General features: G+C 42.4%; 1 protein-coding gene across 11 annotated transcripts in view; it reads right to left on the reverse strand.

The window, feature by feature from the left end:
* The window catches only part of TACC1 (transforming acidic coiled-coil containing protein 1), a 109,139-nt gene that overhangs the window by 77,360 nt on the left and 10,248 nt on the right, over window positions 1-21,531 (reverse strand). For 7 of the 11 annotated variants that reach the window (XR_004621940.1, XM_034647624.1, XM_034647630.1 and 4 more), the window contains exon 1: window positions 5,808-5,915. The exons of 1 other annotated variant lie outside the window; for it this stretch is intronic. Coding sequence is in view for 3 of the 10 variants with exons in the window: in XM_034647631.1 (XP_034503522.1) it covers window positions 5,808-5,884 (77 nt within the window). In the remaining 7 variants the exon portion in view is untranslated. Of the gene's footprint in view, window positions 1-5,807; window positions 5,916-21,531 lie in introns of those variants that run through there. 3 more of the 11 variants (XM_034647631.1, XM_034647628.1, XM_034647626.1) reach the window with 1 other exon arrangement.

Below are 21,531 nucleotides of genomic sequence, written 5' to 3' on the forward strand. Positions count from 1 at the left end.
ATAGCAAAAAAATGTACCAAGATATTAACAGTCATTGCTGGGTAATGAGATTATGAAAATAAAATTTATAAAATTTTATAAAATTTATAAAAATATATCTATTTTTTTCTTTATAGTTTTCTGGGTTTTCTAAATTTTCCAATTTTTTATATACTTCAGGATTGTAAAAAGGAATATATGCTTCTCATAGAAAATTTGGAAAATCAGGCGTGGGGGTGATGGGGTAACTGGGTGATGGGTATCAAGGAGGGCACGTGATATGATGAGCACAATTAATGAATCATTGAACATTATATCAAAAACTAATGATATACTATATGTTGGCTAATTGAATTTTAATAAAAAAAGAAAATTTGGACAATCAGAAAAATGGAAATGTTTATATATGCTACTGAATAGCTAATAAACAGAAATGAAGACAAGGTAAGGGGTTGAAAAAGGAAACTCTAGTCCCCTGGATGTGCTTCCCGGGGTAGGCAGTGAGGTGCTGGGGAGAATCACAGGAAGTTGTGGTTTACTGGACCCCCCACCATTTGGTTGAGCTACTCTGCAAGAATACTTCTCCCCAGTTTTGTCCAGGGCTACCATGGTGGTTTGGCCAACCCCTCAGCTGAAAATTTCCATCTATGGTTCCTGAAATTAAGTCCAAAGCCACATAGCCACAAAGACCTCATAGCCACATAGCCACAACGACCTCATAGCCACATAGCCACAAAGACCTCATCACCCAGACTTTATCCATTTCTCCAAAGTCACTGCTTCTCAATCCCACCAGTCCATTCCGCATCCACCTTACTCCCAAATCCTCACCACTCCGCAGATAAGGCAAGCCCCTGACACCACGGGGCCATGCTTCACACAGGCTTTCCTTTCATCTGGACTGCCCTTCCCTGACCCCCTCACCTGGCAACTCACTCTTCCTTCAGGACTCCTTCCAGACTCAGTTTCTTCTCTGGGAACAGGTGGACTCCCTAATGCTCATCTCTCAGGACCTCGGACCCTCACAGTGGTTCCACTCTCCTGCCTGCATCTCAGGGGCTCTTGTCCACATCTACATCTAGGTCCTCTCTGGATACTCGGTACCTGAGTGTCTGGCCAGGGCAGGTTCCCAGCAGATATCTTGGGGTGTAAAGTCTGGTTTTAGGTGGGGAAGCAGGGACAGCAGAGGAGAATTTCTGGGGCATACTGCCATTTGAAGGCAGTCTAGCATTCTCTCATGCAAGGCTGGCTGACTGTCACCAGTCAAGAAGAAAAAAGGACAGAGAGAGAGAGAGAGAGACAGAGACAGAGAGACAGAGAAAGATTAACACACACACACACAAAAAAAAAATCTGAAGGATTCATAATTTCTAATTTCAAACTTACTGCAAAGTTACAGTAATCTCAACAGTGTGGTGCTACCATAAGGAGAGACATAAAGATGAATCAAACAGAATAGAGAGCCCAGAAATAAAACCTCACATATATGGTCAGTTGATTTTCAACAAGGGTACCAAAACCATTCAGTGGGGAAAGGATAATCTTTTCAACAAATGGTGCCAGAAAAACAACCCACATGCAAAAGAATGAGGGAGCCCTTACCTTATGCCAGATGCAAAACTTACTCTCAAAATGAATACAAGACCTAAACTTAAGAACTAAAACTAGAAAACTCCTAGAATAAGACATAGGGCAAAATCTTCATGACATCGGGTCTTGCAGTTATTTCTTGGCTATGACACTAAAAGCACAGCCAACACAACAAAGAGTAGATAAACTGGACTTCATCAAAATTAAGAACTTTTGTGCATCAAAGGATACCATCAACATAGTGAAAAGGCAACCCACAGAACGGGAGAAAATATTTGAAACCACAAATCTGATAAGGGATTAATATCCAGGATATCTGAAGAACACCTCTAACTCAACAACAAAACAAACAACCCAATTCAAACCTGGGCGAAGGACTCGAATAGACATTTCTCCAAAGGAGAAATACAAATGGTCCATAAGCACGTGAAGAGATGCCCAACATCACTGATCACCAGGCAAATGCAAATCAAAACAAAGCGAGGTGCCACTTCACACCCATTAGGCTAGATATTAGTTTAAAAAGAAGCAAAAAAAAGAACGTGTTGGAAGGATATGGAGAAACTGGAACCCTCGTGCATTGCTGGTGAGAATGTAAAATGAAGTCCTAGGGAAAACCATTTGGTGGTTCCTCAAAAAGTTAAACACAGAGTTACCATAGGACCCAGCAATTCCACTCCTGGGCGTATACCCCAAAGAACTGAAAGTAGAGACTTGAACAGACACCAACCTGCACAGCAGAATTATTCACAATGGCCAAAAGAGCTCTTAGAAAACCCACCCTGGCCACACTGCCAAAACTAACCACCTAAGGAACCAGTGATGTCAAACATTTCACCAAACTGCGTATTCCCAAACACACGCCCGTCCTCTTGATCGTGCATCTTTCTGGAAAATGTAAATTAACTAAGGGAAAAAAATTAACTCAAAAAGTTATTGCCTTGCTTCTTCTCTAAGAGGCCTTGCTGAATTAGGACACAAGCCGACCTTCCCTTCAGAAAAGACCCTGCCTTCTTCAAAAATATACATCCCAAGGAACCCAGCATAGTATCTGGTTTATGGGTTCATTTACATACAAGCATTACAATAACTCAGGTATTGTGCTGTCAGCAAGTGCAAGGCCCTGCACTAACATACAAACCACTTCAAAAAGTAGTTACAACTACTGTCATTTTATTTATTTATTTATTTATTAAAGATTTATTTGAGCACGCATGCGTGCACCAAAGCGGNACAAAGGGGGGGGGGGGGGGGAATGCTGTTGCAGAGGGAGGGAATCTCAAGCCGACTCTGGGCTTGATCTCACAACCCTGAGATCACCACCTGAGGCAAAATCAAGAGTGGCCGCTCCACCGACTGAGTCACCCAGGTACTCCACAATTATTGCCATTTTAAAGATGTAGAAATTTTGCCCAACAGAAGAATTAAGTGATTATTTTCCAAGGCTTCCCGAACCAAGCTAGTAAGCTATCTAGCTGGAATTCTAACCCAGGTCTGCCTCGCTCTGCAGCTTCTGTTCCTAATCACCACATTGTGCAGCTTCCCTGAATAAATGAGTGAAATTTCCCCTACTTTTTACCAAGGCCAGCAATTTTGTTTCCTTGGGTTTGGGGAAGGTAGACAGCTACAATTTTTAATAATAATGAGCATTATCTTAAAATCGGACATTTCTTCACCCAGACTGTGCACAGGGACTGCGTAAAAAAAAAACAAAAACAAAACAAAACAAAAAAAACCCAGACATTTCTTTTCATGTACATCCATATTCCTTTATATTTCACAATAGAGCTCTGCTATGAGAGATTTATCTGGTTAATTTTAGCACTTGATTAAATTATTCTGAAATATAAATTGTGAACATCCTGAAACATAATTTCTCCCTCAAAAGACAAATGCCAGTAGTAATGCTTTCCTTGTGAGATTCTCATGTATTTGTTTATTTTTTTTAAAGGAACAATAGATTTTGAAAATGCAACTGAAAAGGCTTGAGTAGGAGAACTTCCTGGAGGTCAGCGTTATCCACAACAGCCATACGTCCGGCAGGAAATCTGCGGCCACGTGACATTAACAATGAATTCCCCACTTTCTTAGACCCTGTCTACATCTAAAAAAGGCAGGGCTTGGATAAAGGGCACACTTTTAGCTTTTTATACTACAGGCACGGAATCTCATATTTCTCGTCTTTGACCTGGTGCACGCCAAGTGCTTTGTAGGGTTCACTCCTTAAGCTGAGTCTGCACACTCTGAGACCCAATAATCCTATCTGCCTACATGAGTTTATGTGCTTCTTAATGTATGCAACTGAGTGGAGAAGGGCATCTCTGGGCTGCATTCCCACATCCCAGGTGAAGATCAAAGATGGGCTTTTATGTGATCACATTTAGGCCAGCTTGCTAAATGTCTAAGGTACATGTAAAGAGAGATGTTCTATCTATCGCCAAGGCATTGAATAATCTAACAATGGGGACTCAAATTCCTCACCCTAACCACTGAACCTTACAGGTTCAGCACGCTGAGTTCAGCATGCTCCCAGTGAATGAGTCCAATATTTACTTTCAAATTACACAGTAAACCCTGCCACATGTTCACAAAGATTAAATAGCCAACTTTTATCCTTTGCTAAAACAAAATCTTGCTCAGAGATAAAACTATAACTTGCTTTTCATATATCCATGATCTTATGTCCTCTTCAGAACAGCCTGTGAAGTGGACATTGTTTTCATTCCCATTTTACAAATAAGGAAATAGACACAGAGAGGTTAAGGAACAGATAAAAGAGCTCCAGCTGTTAAGCAGCAGAGCCTGGAATCAAACCAAGGGCACCGTGCTTCCAAAACTCTTAACTTCATCTCAATGTTACACTGCCGCTTGTGTTTGCTTTTTAAAAGGTTAAATCCACTTCGGCAATTTCCTCTGAATAGGTACTAAGCATTGCTAATTCAGATTTCTCCCTTATTCAGGAATAATTAGAGAAAAAAAAGTGAGATGTATTCTGCCAGCCCAGACAAAAGTTGGCTTTCTAAGATAGCCCCAACTCTCCTGTGGGAGGTAGCTTCAAGAGTTCTGGAGTCAGAGAAGCTGAGTCCATCCCTTTCTAGCTGTGTGACCTTGGACAAGTCACTTAATCTCTCTGTCCTTCAGTTTTCTTATCAGTAAAATGAGGACAATGATAGAAACTAACTCCATGTTCTCGGGGATTAAACGACAGAGTATTTAAGTGTGTTGCACATTTTAGATGCTGGATAATTCTCAGCTATCCCTATGATTAATAAGCTTCCTGAACTAAGTTTAGTGATCATAAGCAGCACGAGGCGTAACTAACACGTCTATCATTTGGAAATTCGAAAGCTACCTTGCCTCGAAAAGATGACCAAAAAGCCCTCCAAGGGCCCAAGCTGCTATATGTGAAGCCTAAGTGTATCTTTCTCAAATGAAATACGTTTGTCATGGGCTGAATTAAAATACAGTGTGGATTCCTCAACATGACCTCACCTCCAAGATACACACACGCTCTCAAATTATTTTAAATTAAAAGCCTAACGATTGTTTGGGTTCTCAAGTAGTTATCAACGCATCCTCCCTGGCGAGAACCGTGCAACTAACTTGCTCTAAATCTACGTTCTCTAAAAATGTTCCTTCGCAGCTTGCATTTCAGTTACATGGTGTCCCCAATTGTTGTTGTCCCAGAACAAAAGCCTAATTGCTGCTGCTACAATACAGCCCTTTTTCTGAAATCATCATGAAGCCCTTGGAGCAAACAAGAGAGGGAGTTCTTAGGCGCAGCAAGCACTGCATCCAAATTCCTGCACTCCGAAGGCCAACACGAGCCAAATTACCGGAGACTCGAGCTCCTTTTCTCCGATCTACACCTCCCTGCAAATACCTGTCTCGCGAATACTTCAGAGCCCTTTAGGACACGTGTGTTTTCCTGCTTGGACGAGTTCGGGAAAACTCGGGGTCCCCTTCTCCCACCCGCGCAGCGTGAACAGGAGCAGGGCAGCGGCCCCTCCTGGGCGCGACTCTGTCGCGGGGGGCTCGTGGCCGGGCGCCCCGGGACCCCGCGGGACCAAGCTCGGGGCGGGACGTCCCGCCAGGCCCACCCCGGAGCCCCCGGCCCCCCGCGGGCGCAGGCGGGAGCCCCACCTTCCCAGCCCCTGCGGGACCGGCGCCGTGCACTCGCATCCCGGGCTGGCACGCAAACCCCCGAACGGCGGCCCCGGGGAGGGCTCGGGACTCACGCGCTCTCTCGGGCTGTCGGGGGCCTGTCCCCGGCCGGCTCCCGGCCCCGCGGGCTCAGAGAGTGCGAGCCTCCCATGGCTCGGAGCTTGGCGCCTGGCTGCGCCCGCNGCGGAGGGGCGGGCGGTGGAGGGGAGCCCTGCCTCAGGGTCCCGGCCGCGGGGAAAGCCGGCTGAAGGGCGTTGCTCGAGACGCCGCCAACTTCGCGGCCAATTGCAGGGCTCGGCCTGCGCCGCGGCCGGGGACTCCCGCCCGGGGAGATGCTGAGCGCCCGGCTGTCGCCGGGGCCCCGCGACACTGCCCGGGGGACCGGGCCGCGGGGGCCGCACTCCCAGCCGGGAAGTCCCTTGGCCGCGAACGAAAACAGGTGGAGTGGGCGGGATGCTTGGACGCACCCCGGAGGCCCCGCGGACGGGAAGCCGTCGCCTTCTGCCCGCCCGGCCCGGGGCGGTCGGCGGCGCCTGGGGAGCCCCTGCTGCAGGCTAGAAGGGGAGCGGCTCTGCAGGGAAGCACCGGAAGGGGGCGCGTGTGTGTGTGTGTGTGTGTGTGTGTGTGTGTGTGTGTGTGTGTGTGTCGGGATCCCAAGACCGAGGCTGCATTTCCTAGCGGCCTCCCCACCGTAGCTTCGCCTGAAAGCGAGGCCAGGGCTGAGCTGTGGAGAACAACGCGTGTATGCCGGTTCTGCCCCCGACTAGCTGGGTGACTTGGGACAAATTACTTCACCCTCTGCGAGTCTTGTTTTCTTCGTCTGTAAAATGAGGGAGTATGTTCATTTTTATCTCTAATGTCCCTTCTGGTTCTGATATTCAGTTTGGAATGAATTCTCTTCCAAACTCTGTCTTAGGGAAAAACGCACCCTATCCCTCCCATTGCACCTGTGATCCACCCAGTGATACACCTAATAAGCCCCTTTGCAGAACATTCATGCCCTTTCTCACCCATTCCCACCTCCTACGTCCCTCCTCTCCAGCCATCTCTTCTCCATCCCCGTGTTTTGTTTTGTTTTTAAACAAATTTTGGAATGCCCTTTTCTGCTATCACCTATTTGTCCTTCCAGACCAACTCAGACCTCCCTTCTGTAACACTATTCTGCATCCTGATGGTACATCTTTTTTGTTATTGCCTGTCTCTTTCATTAGAGTGTAAACTCAGCAAAGACAGGGAATTGTTTTGTTTTCCCTGGTCCCCCAACACTGCCTGGTGCATAGTAGACACTAATAATTGTCGATAAATGCATGTTATCGTTTCCCTCCCCAGTGTTCCTACACCATGTGTTAATTCCTCTAACATAGCACTTACAATCTTATTTTGTAACCATTTCTTTATTTGTCTGTCTTTCCACTAGAATATGAGTTCTGTAATGAAAAGAATGCTTTGTTACCTGTGTATGCAAGCTTGGTTCCTGGCCCAGTGCCTGTACCCTGCCTTATATATCATAAGTATTTGCTGAATGAATGAATGAATGAATGAATGAATGAATGAATGAATGAGACTGTGGCAAAGCACACAGAATGGTGTTCAACATTAACTTCGTTCCATGGGGCGCCTGGGTGGCACAGCGGTTAAGCGTCTGCCTTCGGCTCAGGGCGTGATCCCGGCGTTATGGGATTGAGCCCCACGTCAGGCTCCTCCGCTATGAGCCTGCTTCTTCCTCTCCCACTCCCCCTGCTTGTGTTCCCTCTCTCGCTGGCTGTCTCTATCTCTGTCTAATAAATAAATAAAATCTTTAAAAAAAAAAACATTAACTTCGTTCCTGACTCGAAGCTTTAGGCAATAAAGATATACATGCCTACATTTTAATGTTTCCAGAAAGGGAGGGAAAACTCATAATGGAGGCTTGTATTTACAACAGATCTTTTTTTATGTCGAATTTTGACTTCCTGTTTATACATTATCTTCTCTGTACCCTAGCCAGAGAGTTCCTAGGGTTCAGGATGCTGCCACATTGTAGGCATAGACAGGCGGAGTATTTGGGCATGGGAAAATAAATATTAATTAGTACAGGTGTAGTGAGACAGGAATTGATATTGTGTGGGAAGGATTTCAAACAGCTGAAGAAAAGTTGACTCTTGGCCGATGATTTTTTTAAAAAGCTCACATTCTTCACACATTCTGTCTGGAATACTTCGGCAATGTGATTGAAGTGCCATTGATAACGCAAACATAACCCTGTCAGAGCTGCGGTCCCTTTCAGAGGAACACTCAGCCTCTCCTAGTGAGAAAGGTCTTTATTCCCAGTGGATCACTCCAAGGGAAAAATGGGAGGGGAAACAACAGGAGAGGAGGGGAAGGAGGGGAAAGGTTTCTTTCTACTGGGTAGACAAGACGGGCTGTTGGGGAAAGTTTTATTATTATTAGTGGAGAAAGGCACAGAGTAACATCACTAACATTGTTTGAAAGAAAAGGAAAAGAGTGAAGCCCACACCCCATTGTGATGCAGAGAAACCAATGAGGAGAAAAAGAGTCTGCAAAATAATGAGAAAGTTTGGCTATAGGGGGCCAAGGAGCATCTCTGCATAGATGCTTGTTTTTACTGGTTTTGCTGCCTTGGCCGGTACAGAGACTTGGGCAGCTGGGGCTGCAGACCCAGGGGAGTGAAGACAGTGAAGGGGAAGTCTTGTCTTTGGGAAGTAAACGTTTGAGGGCTTTTCAGGGAAAATGCCCAGGATAGACCTGAGAGACCCAAACAGCCCTCTTCCCGGCAACACGTAATGATTGGCCCTTCACCTAGAAGCAAAGCCAACCAAGTTCTGTTTCCCCATCTCAGAGACGGGCTGCAGATCTTCAACAAAAGGATAGGCTCTGAGATATCTACAAATCCTCTGCTTAATGTCTCTTGGTTTAAAATCCTTCTGGCTTTTTATATTTCAATGAGAACGCAACATTTAAAAGCTCAGCAACCCTAATGAAAATACAGAGCTGTTACCATGCAATCATGAGTCCTTCTCTGAGGAAAATTATTAAAGAAATGGAAGCACTTCCTCTCCCTCAGTGTGGTTCTGAGGTTGTGCGCTCAAAGGCCAGCTCTAAGGTGTGGATGACCCTGCTGTCATCTGACCCTTTGACCGAGCAAGGAATGCCAGTTCTGGGGCTCAGAACTATTCGCGCAGCCGAGGAGTTGTCCTTCAAGGATAACAGCTGGACACCACTTGCTATTGCATTTGATACAGAATAAAGGGAGAACAGAACCTTCTGGCTGTTTTATGGTGTCCTGTAGCTTCTGCCTAACGCGACCAAAGGAGAAGAAAGGGAAGAGGGGAGGAGGGAGGCAGCCAGCATTTTGCAGTCCCTGGGCAATGGGCTGCTAAGCATGACAGCCACATGGGATCAAAGCAGATAAATGGCCTGTGATGGAGTCTTGGAGGGGTAGTATTTGATATCCGGTGTTAAGGTTTCCATTTTGTGTTACAATTCTGTCAGTAGGCATTTTTTAAACATTGAAGAAATAGTCAAGAAAGAAAATTTAAGAAATGGAAATTTATCATTGCCCCCTATATCGCAAAATACTCTCGTCAGTGTCAAGCCCTACCCCTAGAATGCTACTTAGGCTCCGCAGAAGGATGGGAGCTAGCATTTAGTGGATACTGGGGGCTTTGCTTGGTGGTTGATGAAAGTAACCACATTTCCTCCTGATAACACAAGGAAATGATAACAACAGGAGGTAGCAGTTTTTTGAGGACTTTTTATATGCCAGACTGTTCTAAGTGCTTTACATTTATTAATTCATTTAATGTCCATTACAGTGTTTATCGGCACTTTAGTATCCTCGGTTTACAAATGAGTAAAGTGAAGCATGGAAAGGCTCAGCATTCCCAAGCCCACACAGCTACAAAATGGCAGAGACAGGAATAGAATCCAGGTTAGCTCCAGAGTTATAACACAGCTATGTGTTACAACTCTGTGCTGTATTTCCTTAATTTTTACACTGTGCACCCCATTTTAAGATGAAGAAACTAAGGTTTACTTTTTTTAAAAGATTTTATGTATTTATTTGAGAGAGGGAGAGAGGCAACATGAGCAGGGGGGAAGGGGCAGGGGAAGAAGGACAAGCAGACTCCCTGCTGAACAGGGAGCCTGATGCAGGGCTCGATCCCAGGACCCCGGCATCATGACCTGAGCTGAAGGCAGACGCTTAATTGACTGAGCCACCCAGGTGCCCAGAAAATGAGGTTTAGAGAGGTAAGTGGTGTATCCAGTATTTAAACCCAGTTCTGTCTTGATCACAAAGCTTATGGTCAGCATGGATTTTTCTCCCCAGCAATCATGCCAAATGAGCATTACCCTTCATAGTAGCCATCTTGGGAAATTACATGCTTATCTCAGAGCTGCACCACCTTTCCTTTTTTGGAAGTTACTGAAATGCCAATTTATAAGCCAAAAGAATAAAATTAGGTTTACCACATATTGTTAGTAAAGGCCACATATTGTTACTGCAAGAGCCACATATTTTTCTTGAAATTGGGTAGTGTAAGTGCTCCAACATTGTTCTCCTTTTTCTAAATAGTTTTAGCTATTCTCGGTTCTTTGTCTTCTCATATAAAGTTTAAAAGAAATTTGTAAATTTCTTTAAAAAAAAAACCCTTTTCTGGATTTCCACAGGGATTACACTGAATCTATTGACTAACTTAAGAAGGCCTGCTAGTTTAACAACATTGAGACTTCTGATCTATGAACATGGTATAACTCTATTTACGGAAGTCTTGACTTTCCCATAAGGTTTTATAGTCTTCAGCCTATAGGTCTTGCACATCTTTTGCTAAATTTATTCCTAAATGTTTTAATGCTATTTTTAAATATTTTTTACAGATTCTATTTATTCATTTGAGATAAAGAGAGAGCACAAGTGGTGGAGAGGAGCAGAGGGAGAGGGAGAAAAAAAAATCCCTGCTGGCAGGGAGCCCCATTTGGGGCTTGATCCCAGAACCCTGGGATCATGACCTGAGCTGAAGGCAGATGCTTAACTGAACCACCCAGGAGCCCCTTTATGCTATTTTAGATAAAGAAATAAAATTGATTATTGTATGTTGTATCCTGCAACCTTGCTAAGTTTATTATTACTTCTAATAGTTTTTTTGTGGATTCCTTAAGGTTTTCTGTATGTCACTTGCAAATAAAGACAATTTTACTTCTTCCTTTATACTCTGTATACTAGTGCCTAGCACAGGTATTCCACTGGCTAGGCACTACAATATTAAATGAAAGTGGTTAGAGCTAACATCTTAGCCTTTTCCCTGATCTTAGGTGGCAAGCATTGAATCCTTCATGTTGTAGCATGACATTAGCTGTCATCTTTTGTAGATTGCCTTAAATTGGGAAGTTTGCTTTTATTCATAATTTGCTGAGTTTTTTTTTAAAAAATGATAAAAGGGTATTGAATTTCAAAAATGCTATTTCTGTACTTATTAAGATGATCATATTATTTTCCTCTTATATTCATTAATTTGTTGAATTACATTGATTGATTTCAGATGTCAAGCCAGACTTGCATTGCCCCTTGATTATGGCATATAATCTTTTTATATGCTGCTAGATTTGATTTGATAATATGTTATTGAGGATTTTTGTATCTATATTCATGAGGGATATTGATCTGTAGTTTTCCTTCTTATGATGTTTTCATCTGGTTTTGGTATCAGGATAATACTGGCATTATAAAATGAGTTGAAAAGTATTTCCTACTACTTTATTTTCTGGAAGAGTTTTTGTAGGACTGGTATTATTTCTTCTTTAAATGTTTGATAGAATTCACCAGTGAAGCCATCTGAGCCAGAAGTTTTCTTTGTTAGAATGTTTATAAATTCCAAATTTCATTTCTTTGTCATAAGGTTGTTCAAGCATTCTGTTTCTTCTTGAGTCAGCTTTGTAGTTTATGTCTTTCCCAGAATGTGCCCATTTCACCTAAATGATCACATTTAATGGCATAAAGATGCTCATCCTAATAATAATGGAGTATTTGGGGCACCTGGGTGTCACCTCAATTGGTTGGGCATCAGGTTTTGGCTCAGGTCATGATCACATGAGTAGTAAGATCCAACCCAGAGTCAGACTCCAAGCTCAGCAGGGAGTCTGTGTGAAGATTCTCTCCCTTTGCCCCTCCCCCCACTCTCCTGCTGTCTCAAATAAATAAATAAATAAATCTTTAAAAAAATTTTAAAAATAATAATGGGGTGTTCTTCTTTTAATGTCCGAAGGATCTGCAATAGGGTCCTCTCTTTCATCACTGATACAGCAATTTCTTTCTTTCCTTTTTTCCTCGATCAGTTGGGATTGAGATTTACCAATTTTATTAGTTTTTTCAACTGACCAGCTTTGGATTTTATTAATTTTTGCTTTTTTTTTTCCTGTTCTCTATTTCATTGACTTCTGTCTTATCTTTATTATTTCCTTCCTTCTGATTGCTTTGGGTTTAATTTGTTCCTTTTTCTAGTTTTTAAAGGTGGAAATTTAGGTGGAAAGGTGAAAAATTGATTTGAGAGCTTTCTTCTTTTGTCTTCTAGGTATTCAAAGCTATAACTTATTTCCCTCTAGGTAGTAATTAGCATATCCCACAAATTTTGATATGTTGTATTTTTTTTTTAAGATTTTATTTATTTATTTGACAGAGATAGAGACAGCCAGCGAGAGAGGGAACACAAGCAGGAGGAGTGGGAGAGGAAGAAGCAGGCTCATAGCGGAGGAGCCTGATGTGGGGCTCGATCCCATAATGCCGGGATCACTCCCTGAGCCGAAGGCAGATGCTTAACCGCTGTGCCACCCAGGCGCCCCTGATATGTTGTATTTTGATTATCATTCAGTACAAAATATTTTCTAATCTCTTGTAATTTCTTCTTCAATCTACTGAATATTTAAAGTGTTTAGTTTCCAAATAGTTATGATTTTCCTAGTTATCTTACTGTTCTTAGTTTCTAATTTAATTTCAATGTGGTCAGAGAACAAATTCAAAATTTACTGAGACGAGTTTATGGTCTAGAATATGGTCTATCCTGGTAAACATATCGAACACTTGAAAAGAATGTGCATTTTGCTGTTGTTGGGCGAAGTGTTCTATAAATATCAATTAGGTCAAGGTGGTTGATAGTATTGTTAACATTCTCCTTCTTTGCTGATTTTTGTTTGTTTACTCTATCAATTTCTGGGAGACATTATAATCTCCAGTTATGATTACATATTTCTTCCTTTAATTCTGTCAATTTTTGCCTCATATATTTTGAAGCTGTTATTGAGCGTAGGCAAATTTGTGATTTTTATGTCACCTTGACTAATTAAAACTTTCATTATTCTGAAGTGCCCTTCTTTATCTTTGGTAATACATTTTGTTTAGAAATCTATTTTGTTTGATACTAATATAGCCACTCCAGCCTTCTTGTGCTTACTATTTACATGATATATCATTTTCTTTTTTTTTTTTTAAAGATTTTATTTATTTATTCGACAGAGATAGAGACAGCCAGCGAGAGAGGGAACACAAGCAGGGGGAGTGGGAGAGGAAGAAGCAGGCTCATAGTGAAGGAGCCTGATGTGGGGCTCGATCCCATAACGCCGGGATCATGCCCTGAGCCGAAGGCAGACGCTTAACCGCTGTGCCACCCAGGCGCCCCATGATATAACATTTTCTAACCATCCATTTTTTAATCTATCTCTGTCTTTATATTTAAAGTATGTCTATTTGTTTTTTTAAACAGACTTTATTTTTTAGAGCAGTTTTAGGTCCACAACTACACTGAGCAGAAAGTACAGAGAGTTCCCATGTACAGAGAGTTCCCACGTACCCCCTGCCCCCAAACACACACACCCTCCCCAATATCAATATCCCACACCAGAGTGGTCCATATGTTACAACCAACACCGACATCATCGTCACCCAAAGTCCATAGTTTACATTAGGATTCACACTTGGTATTGTACATTCTGTGAGTTTTAACAAACATATAATAACATGTATCCACCATTGTACTAGCATACAGAATAGTTTCACTCCTCTAAAAACCTGCTGTGTTCTGCCTACTCATCCTCCCCCAGCCCCAATTCCCTGGCAATCAGATATTTTTACTGTTTTTGTAGTTTTGCCTTTTCCAGAATGTCATAATAGAATCAATAGTATATAGCCTTTCAGACTGGCTTGTCTCATTTAGTAATATGCATTTAAGGTTCTTCCATGTCTTTTTGGTGGCTTGATAACCCAATTCTTTTCAGCCTTGAATAATATTGCTTGTCTGGATGTACCACAGTTTATCCATTCCCCTACTAAAGGACATCTTGGTTAATTAGGGTATTTTCGGCAATTATGAATAAAGCTGCTGTAAACATCATGTGAAGATTCTTGTTTGCACAAAAGCTTTTAACTAATTTGGGTAAATACCAAGGAATATAATTGCTGGATCATATGCTTTATTTGTAAGAAACCACCAAACTATCTTCCAAAGGTACTGTACCATTTTGCACTCCTACCAGCAATGGATGAGAGTTCCCGTTGATCCACATCCTCACCAGTATTTAGTGTCACCAGTGTTCTAAATCTTTGCCATTCTACTAGGTGTGCAGTGGTATCTCTTTGTTTTAATTTGTAGACTCCTGATGACATATGATGTGGCACAGCTTTCATATGTTTATTTGCCATCTATATAACTTTTTCACTGAAGTGTTACATTCGGCTTTTCTAATCCATTTAAAAATAATCATCAATTTTAGTCTTTTGATTGGAATGTTTAAGTTATTAACATTTAATGTAATTATTGATATGGTTGGATTGGGTACTTTTATTTTATTTTATTTAAGATTTTATTTATTTATTTGACAGAGAGAGAGAGAGACAGCACAAGCAGGGGGAGCTGCAGGCAGAAGGAGAAGCAGTCTCCCTGCTGAGCAGGGATTCCCAACGCAGGGCTTGATCCCAGGACCCTGGGATCATGACCTGAGCCAAAGGCAGACGCTTAATCAACTGAGCCACCAAATGAGTTCTATCATTTTATATCTTTGTTTTCTACTTTTTTCTCCTGACATTTGCTTCTCCATTTCCTGCCTTTTTTAAACATACTACTTTAATATTTTATAAATTATTCCATTTTTGTTTTATTGATGGCTTTTTAGTTACAGTGCTTGCATTTTTATTTTAGCAGTTGACCTATAAATTACAAAATATATCCTTAACCTTTCCTAGTTCATTTAAAGTTAACAATGTATTTCTTCATGTAAATTCTAGAGATGAAAAGTTCAATTAGTGAAAAAAATTTAACAGATGGACTTAACTACCAAATGGATGTGTTAAATGAAAGAATAATAAACTTTTAGATAGATCAACCAAAATTACTCAAGCTCATGCCACACCAGAATCTATTTACTTCCATTTCCTCTTCAGTACCTTCTGGTAGTCACTTTATTTATGATGTCCAGGTTTTCGAGTTATTTTCTGCAAGAATGGTCGTAACACCCAGAACGGCCCATGATATCTAGAGGCAGAAGCCCCCGTACATTGTTCTTATGAGATGATTAAGCTCAGCTTTATCACCCACCTTACACATCACAGTTATCCTGAGTGACTGCAGTTTCAAAAACCAAATCCACCTCCACGAGATGAAGACTCATCTAGAACACCGTGAATAATTTGCTATGTGCCCTGAAGACAATTCTAAGGGCATCGAGCAATGGAAGTATAATTGCACTAGGTCTGTAATATCTTAAGGTGACAGAGACTAATACTCCCTAATATCTGTTCTTCTCTTCTCTCTTAGTAAAACAAACAAGTAAGAAACAACCCTGACCTTTAGCCATTATGAATAATAGCTACATTTCCCAGTCTCCATTGCATATAGGTATGGTCATGTGACTAAGTTTGGGTCAATGGGATAAAAATAAAAGTGCCAAGTTCCACTTACATGAAGTATCATTAATGGGAGGTACTATGGTCTGAATGTTTGTGTCTCCTCAAATTCATATGTTGAATAATCCCCAAAAGTGATGGTATTAGGAGATGGAACATTTAGGGGGTGCTTAAATCCTGAAGGTGGAGCCCTCATGAAAGAGATGGTGAAAAGGGTCCCAGAGAGATTCCTTGCCCCTTCCACCATTTGAGGACAACAGCTAGAAAACACTGGCTATGAACCCGGAAGAGAGCCCTCACCTTTTGCTGGCACCCCAATCTTGGACTTTCAGCCTCCAAAACTGTAAGAAATAAATGTATAAGCTACACTGTCTGTGGTATTTTGTTATTTTGTTATAGCAGCCCAAAGAGACTAATTAGGCGGTGAGCCCTTTTTGGCTCTTTCTTTTCCCTGCGGGCTGGCATGTAGATGGGATAGCTCAGTGCATGCGGCCATACTTCTTGAGGTTGAAGGAGCCTGGATCCATGACACCACGGAGCCCCTAAGTCTGCCCTACAGACCTTTTATGTGAGACAAAAAATAAACTTACATATTGCTTAAGCACTCTTATTTTGGATTTCTGTAAAACTGAGCCAAAGCAAATACTAATTATATTCTGGTCATTAAATTATGGAGACAAAAATTCCCACCACCTTGTAGTCGAACCATCTGTACTGGAAGAAAGGTAATACTAAGTGGTCCTGCCAGCAATCATCCTACCTACTCTTAAATAAAGAGTGTATGTAAATGAGGGGCGCCTGGGTGGCTCAGTTGGTTAAGCACCCAACTCTTGGTTTCAACTCAGGTCATCATCATCTCAGGGTCGTGAGATCGAGCTCCACACTGCAGGGTGTCTGCTTGTCCCTCTCCCTCTGTACCTCCCCCTGATCTCTTTCTCTCTCTCGAATAAATAAGTAAAATCTTAAAAAAAAAAAAAGTGTGTGTAAATTAGCCCGTAACCCTAATACTTCCTAGGGCTGAATGTGTCCTGCTGAATGTGTCCATAAAATCGATCCCCAGCCATCATTGCCACCCACGCAAATCTGTGCTCTATCCCAAGTAAACGTCCTCCAACTGAATGCTTCCATTCTCTTCTCCCTCAGTCCTACCCTGAGTGATTCGTTCATTTGTGCATTCATTCATTCAACAAATACATACAGACACGTAACTCAATGTCTATCTGACTCTGAATTCATCTTTGCAAAGACGTTGCAGAAGGTGAGAGTTGCCTGAGACCTGCCGCCAGCCTCACAATGACCCTGTTGACCCTAATTCCGCCTCACATCATTGTTATGGCACGGCCTAAACTTAACAAAAAAGTCAAAACTAAGAGACTGATTTCTAGAACAGAGCTGGAGAGGACCTTAGAGGCCATCTAGTTCCAGGTTCTTTTATTAATGTAAGTGAACCGAGGCCCTGACACACTTGAGACTTGCCCAAGGTCACAGAGACAGTGCCAAAGCCGCAATCAGGACTCAGGTTTCCCCAGCCCGCCCAGTCCTTTGTCCTTTCCTCCCTTCTTATTCCTTCATTCACACTTAATCCAAATACAGAGGTTACGTATCTATTACTTTGATTAGAAAATAAGAACATTTTACTTTAAAAACCATCCCACTTATACTCAGCGTCAAAGAAAGAAATTACCTTTGGTGATTTCTTTGAATTTATTCTCAGTTTACCCTGAAGAGTGAACATGCCAGCAACCCAGAGCAGGACCTTTGCTCTGACTGGAGCCCTTGGGACTGAAGAAAATTAAGTCAGGTGAACGTCACATGATCATTTACAAGGTAGGTTTTCAGTGCAAGTTTCCCGTCAAATGCGTTTTGTCTAAGGCTAATTCTCAGAAATTCCTCTGTGGTTCCACCGTGTGTATCACTGCTCTCTTACACTCTGTGCTAGCAAAGCTGAATTCTGGCGTGTGCACGCGCACACACACACACACACACACACACACACACAGAGTCTTTATTCCCCCAATTCAAGGTGATACAACCGTCATCCATAGCAGTTTCCAGAAGAAAGCTTGTGCTTCAGACCTGTGATTCTGCCCTCCTACTGGGAACAGCTGGCAAGTTCACAATTTCAACCTGTGTTCTCCAGGAGAGCAATGAAAGCACTTAAAAAAAAATTCTTTTGTTTTTTATTTCATTTACTTGTCATTTCTACTCCTACGTAATGGTTCCGGGACTATACCCTTTGTGTGCTTTCTATTGATTTTGTTTTTAAAGCAGGATGTTTTTTGTGCCCTGGCATTGCCTTCAGAACCTACCTATCATTTAAACATCCTGGACTCAGTCACCTCAAGTGTCTTCTTGGAACATTAACTCTTGATACTTTTTTGGGTCTCATCAAACTCAGGGGTAGAGACCTGGAGCAACCTTTGGGTATTTATTTTTAACTCATCTCTACATCTAACGTGGGGCTCAAACTCCCAACCCCGAGATCAAAAGTCACATGATCCATTGACTGAGCCCGCCAGGTGCCCCAACCTTTGGGTATTTAAACATGGATTCCAACCCCCCTGTCTGGTGCTGAGGGCTGGAGAGTCGGGAGAATATGCCGTGCATCTACTCTCCAACCCGGCAGGCTCCAACTTCAGTCATTGCACGAAGAAATGAAAAAGCGGGTAGAAAAAAACAGAAAGTTGGCAAGAGTCCCGAGGGCCTGGGTTCAAGGAAGTGCTTGAACTTGTGAACATTAAATTTGGAATTAAATATCAGTATGATGGTTCCTTGTACCAAAATAGCAGCATAAATATTTTTAAAAAGTTACTGCTTTCTGGCTGGGCAAACACCAGGATGTACGGAATTAGAGGTAGGTTCTGTCTTTGAAGACAATGCCAGGGCGCAAAAAAAGCTGCAAGCAGAGGCAAACTTTCAAAGGAAATCTCTAAAGCAAGACGAAGTAAATATAAAACGTTCTTTGGCTTAGAAGTTAAGACTGTCCTTAGAGGGCACGTCGGGTCCTTAATTATTTATCCTAGGACATTTGTGAGCCAGCCAGAGCTGCCAAGTTACAAGAATAAAACAGGCTTTCACCATAGGGATAAATCCAAAGGAGATTAAGTGCAGGTAGAACACAACCTCAGAGCCGCTCTTTCCTCGAGCAGTCTCAAAGTGTCCCGCCTTCCTGCAGAGAAAGACCAGATTGCACTGGAGTAATTCTGAACCTGCAGGTGGAAAATCCAGGGCTCCCCATGGGAGTCAGGATGGGAGAAAATAAAAATATGACACTTTGCCAGATGTAGTGCAGGCACTGATCAGTGGGGAGTACTCCTGTTTACCTCTTTTCCGTGCTCCAGGGAAGGGTGCTATCAGACCAGGATTTGCTTTGGGTAGTCTTAGCTCTGAATTGTCCAACTTTCTGGCTTGGGCTCGCAAGTTTTTTAAATCTGCATTCAACTCCATGATCCACATTGCTATTATTGTACTATCACTATTTTCTTGAGCATCTGGGATCCAAAAGGTGTGGGCAGCACAAGTGGAAGGTATAGACTCCATCATTTGGCTCCTCCACCCCTCTGTGAATAGTCCCTGGGAGGGACTAATCCTACCGCTAGGACGGAGCAGGGCGTGAGACAGTTGATGCAAGAAGGGAAACAGAAGCTTGAGCAAGGTGATGTAAATTCGAGAAACATAATACCTGGATTGCCTGGTCAAAACACGCTGAAGGACGCTCACAGGGCCCAAGAACTGAAAGGGGCCAACGGGATCATCTGATTCCAAATTCCACCTGATTCAGGAATCCTCTGCTTGAGAATCGTGACCAATGGTCAGCCAACCTCTGCTTGCAATTTTCAAAGATATTTTTGGCAGAGGAAGAATTGCAGCGCTCAGATCCCTTTCCCAGAAAGGACTTAGCAACCCAGCTTCAAGGAATGTGGTTAGCTGATAACCTCCAGCTGTTAGTGCCCTCGGGGTCCGCCTCAGCTTTTCAATCTTCTCTGGGAGTCCACAGCCAACGACTGAGCAAAGTGGTGGTATAAAGACCTGACCATTTCTGCCCAGAGGGCACTCCTCTTAGTGGACAATGTTTGCTTTGGAGCTCCTCACTGGCCTGGCAGAGACTTAGTCAGAAGTGCAGTCTGAAGGTTCTCCTGCCCAATCTTGCTTTCTCTCCTGTCCCAGTGTTACATCTCAGTAAGCCTTAAGACATGAAGCACAGGGGATTTTTTAAGGGCACGAGCTATTCCTTTATTTTATTTTAATTTTTTTTTAATTAAGTAAATTTTACCCCCAACGTGGGGCTCGAACTCATGACCCTGAGACTAAGAGTTGCATGTTCTACTGACGGAGCCAGCCAGGTGCCCTGGGCATAAGCTATTCTTTATGATACTGTAATAGTGGAAACATTACACTACACATTTGTCAAAACCCACAGAATTTTACGGCACAAAAAGTGAACCTTATTAAAGAAAAATCACTTAGGAGGTCAGGAGATCCTGGGATGGAATGCAGTCTGACAAAACGATCTAACTGTATTACAAATATACAAAACCCCTTTACTTGAAGGGGTTGAGGGGGAAAAGGTGCTGACCTGAGTAACCTTGGAAACAAGAGGAGTCTGTAAGTCTAACAGCCATTAAACTACACATAAGCACTGTATTCTGGCTGATAAAGTTGTTTCCCACAGGAGCACACGTTCACAATTCTAGTAACGCTATATGTGTAGATTGCAATGGAACAATGAAGTAAATGGAAGGCAGATGGTGAGAGCCAGTTTTCTCGGCTGAAGTGGGAAGTTACAGGCAAGCAAAGGGAGGTCTAGAAAGAGCCATGTGGTAATAGATTATAGTTGGGGCCATCACTATGAATCATGTTTTGTTCCATATAGATTCAGATGGTTCCATATAGAAATATTTATAAATATGTATATATACACAGGTTAGGATACACACATATATCTTGCTCCATCCGCTGAAAGGGCATAAAAGCAACAGCCCCTCAGTAGCAACAAGCATATATAGCACCCAGATCTTGGTTTTCAATTTCTTTCCCCAAAAAAAGGAACCAGGACTACTTGGAGAAATGGATGATTCTAGGACTGGGGCAAGAAACATACAAGAAGATTGGCAGCATCTTATAGTTCTGGAAAGTAAAGAAGTGCTCAAGAAAGAAACACACACAACACCAACACCCACAGTGATAGAGGTATAACACAGGGGCACATAAGCCAACTGAAAGAGTTCCCGCTGGCCAAAGCTGGAACAAGTTGAGAAATGAAATTAACAAATTAGTGTTGGATTATAACCTGAAGTATGAAATAATTCCGTGTAAGTTTCTACAACATAAGTAAATGATTTAACAAATAAATAAATGAAGAGATAAATGTTCCATGAAGAAAAATTCTGAATAACTTATGTAGAGACTCCAATCTCAGTGAGGCAATTCTTAATTCTCCACTCCTTAAGCATGGGCGGCACGCAGTGACTTCCTTTCAAAGAGTACCATATGGAAAGAGGAAAAAAAAGAGTCACTTTACAGTGGAGAAATCTGACAAACACTGCATCAGCCATATGATCAAGGTAAACATCAGTAGTGATAAGTCATGTTGACAGTATGTATCCTTTTTTTTAAAAGATTTCAGTTATTTATTTGACAAAGAGAGCACAAGCAGGGGTAGCAGCAGAGGAGGAGAAGCAGGATTCCCTCTGAGCAAGGAGCTGATGTGGGGCTCGATCCAGGACCCTGAGATTATGACCTGAGCTGAAGGCAGACGCTTAACCAGCTGAGCCACCCAGGCGTCCCAGACAGTATGTATTCTTGATATGATGCAAGGAAACGGTACTTTACTCCTGTGGTCTTCCTTCTAAGAACCCACAACCGCAGTGTAATCATGAAAACAACATAAAACAAATTCCAACTGAGAC

This window comes from Ailuropoda melanoleuca, chromosome 18, assembly GCF_002007445.2.
Source record: "Ailuropoda melanoleuca isolate Jingjing chromosome 18, ASM200744v2, whole genome shotgun sequence".
Lineage (NCBI taxonomy): Eukaryota > Metazoa > Chordata > Mammalia > Carnivora > Ursidae > Ailuropoda > Ailuropoda melanoleuca.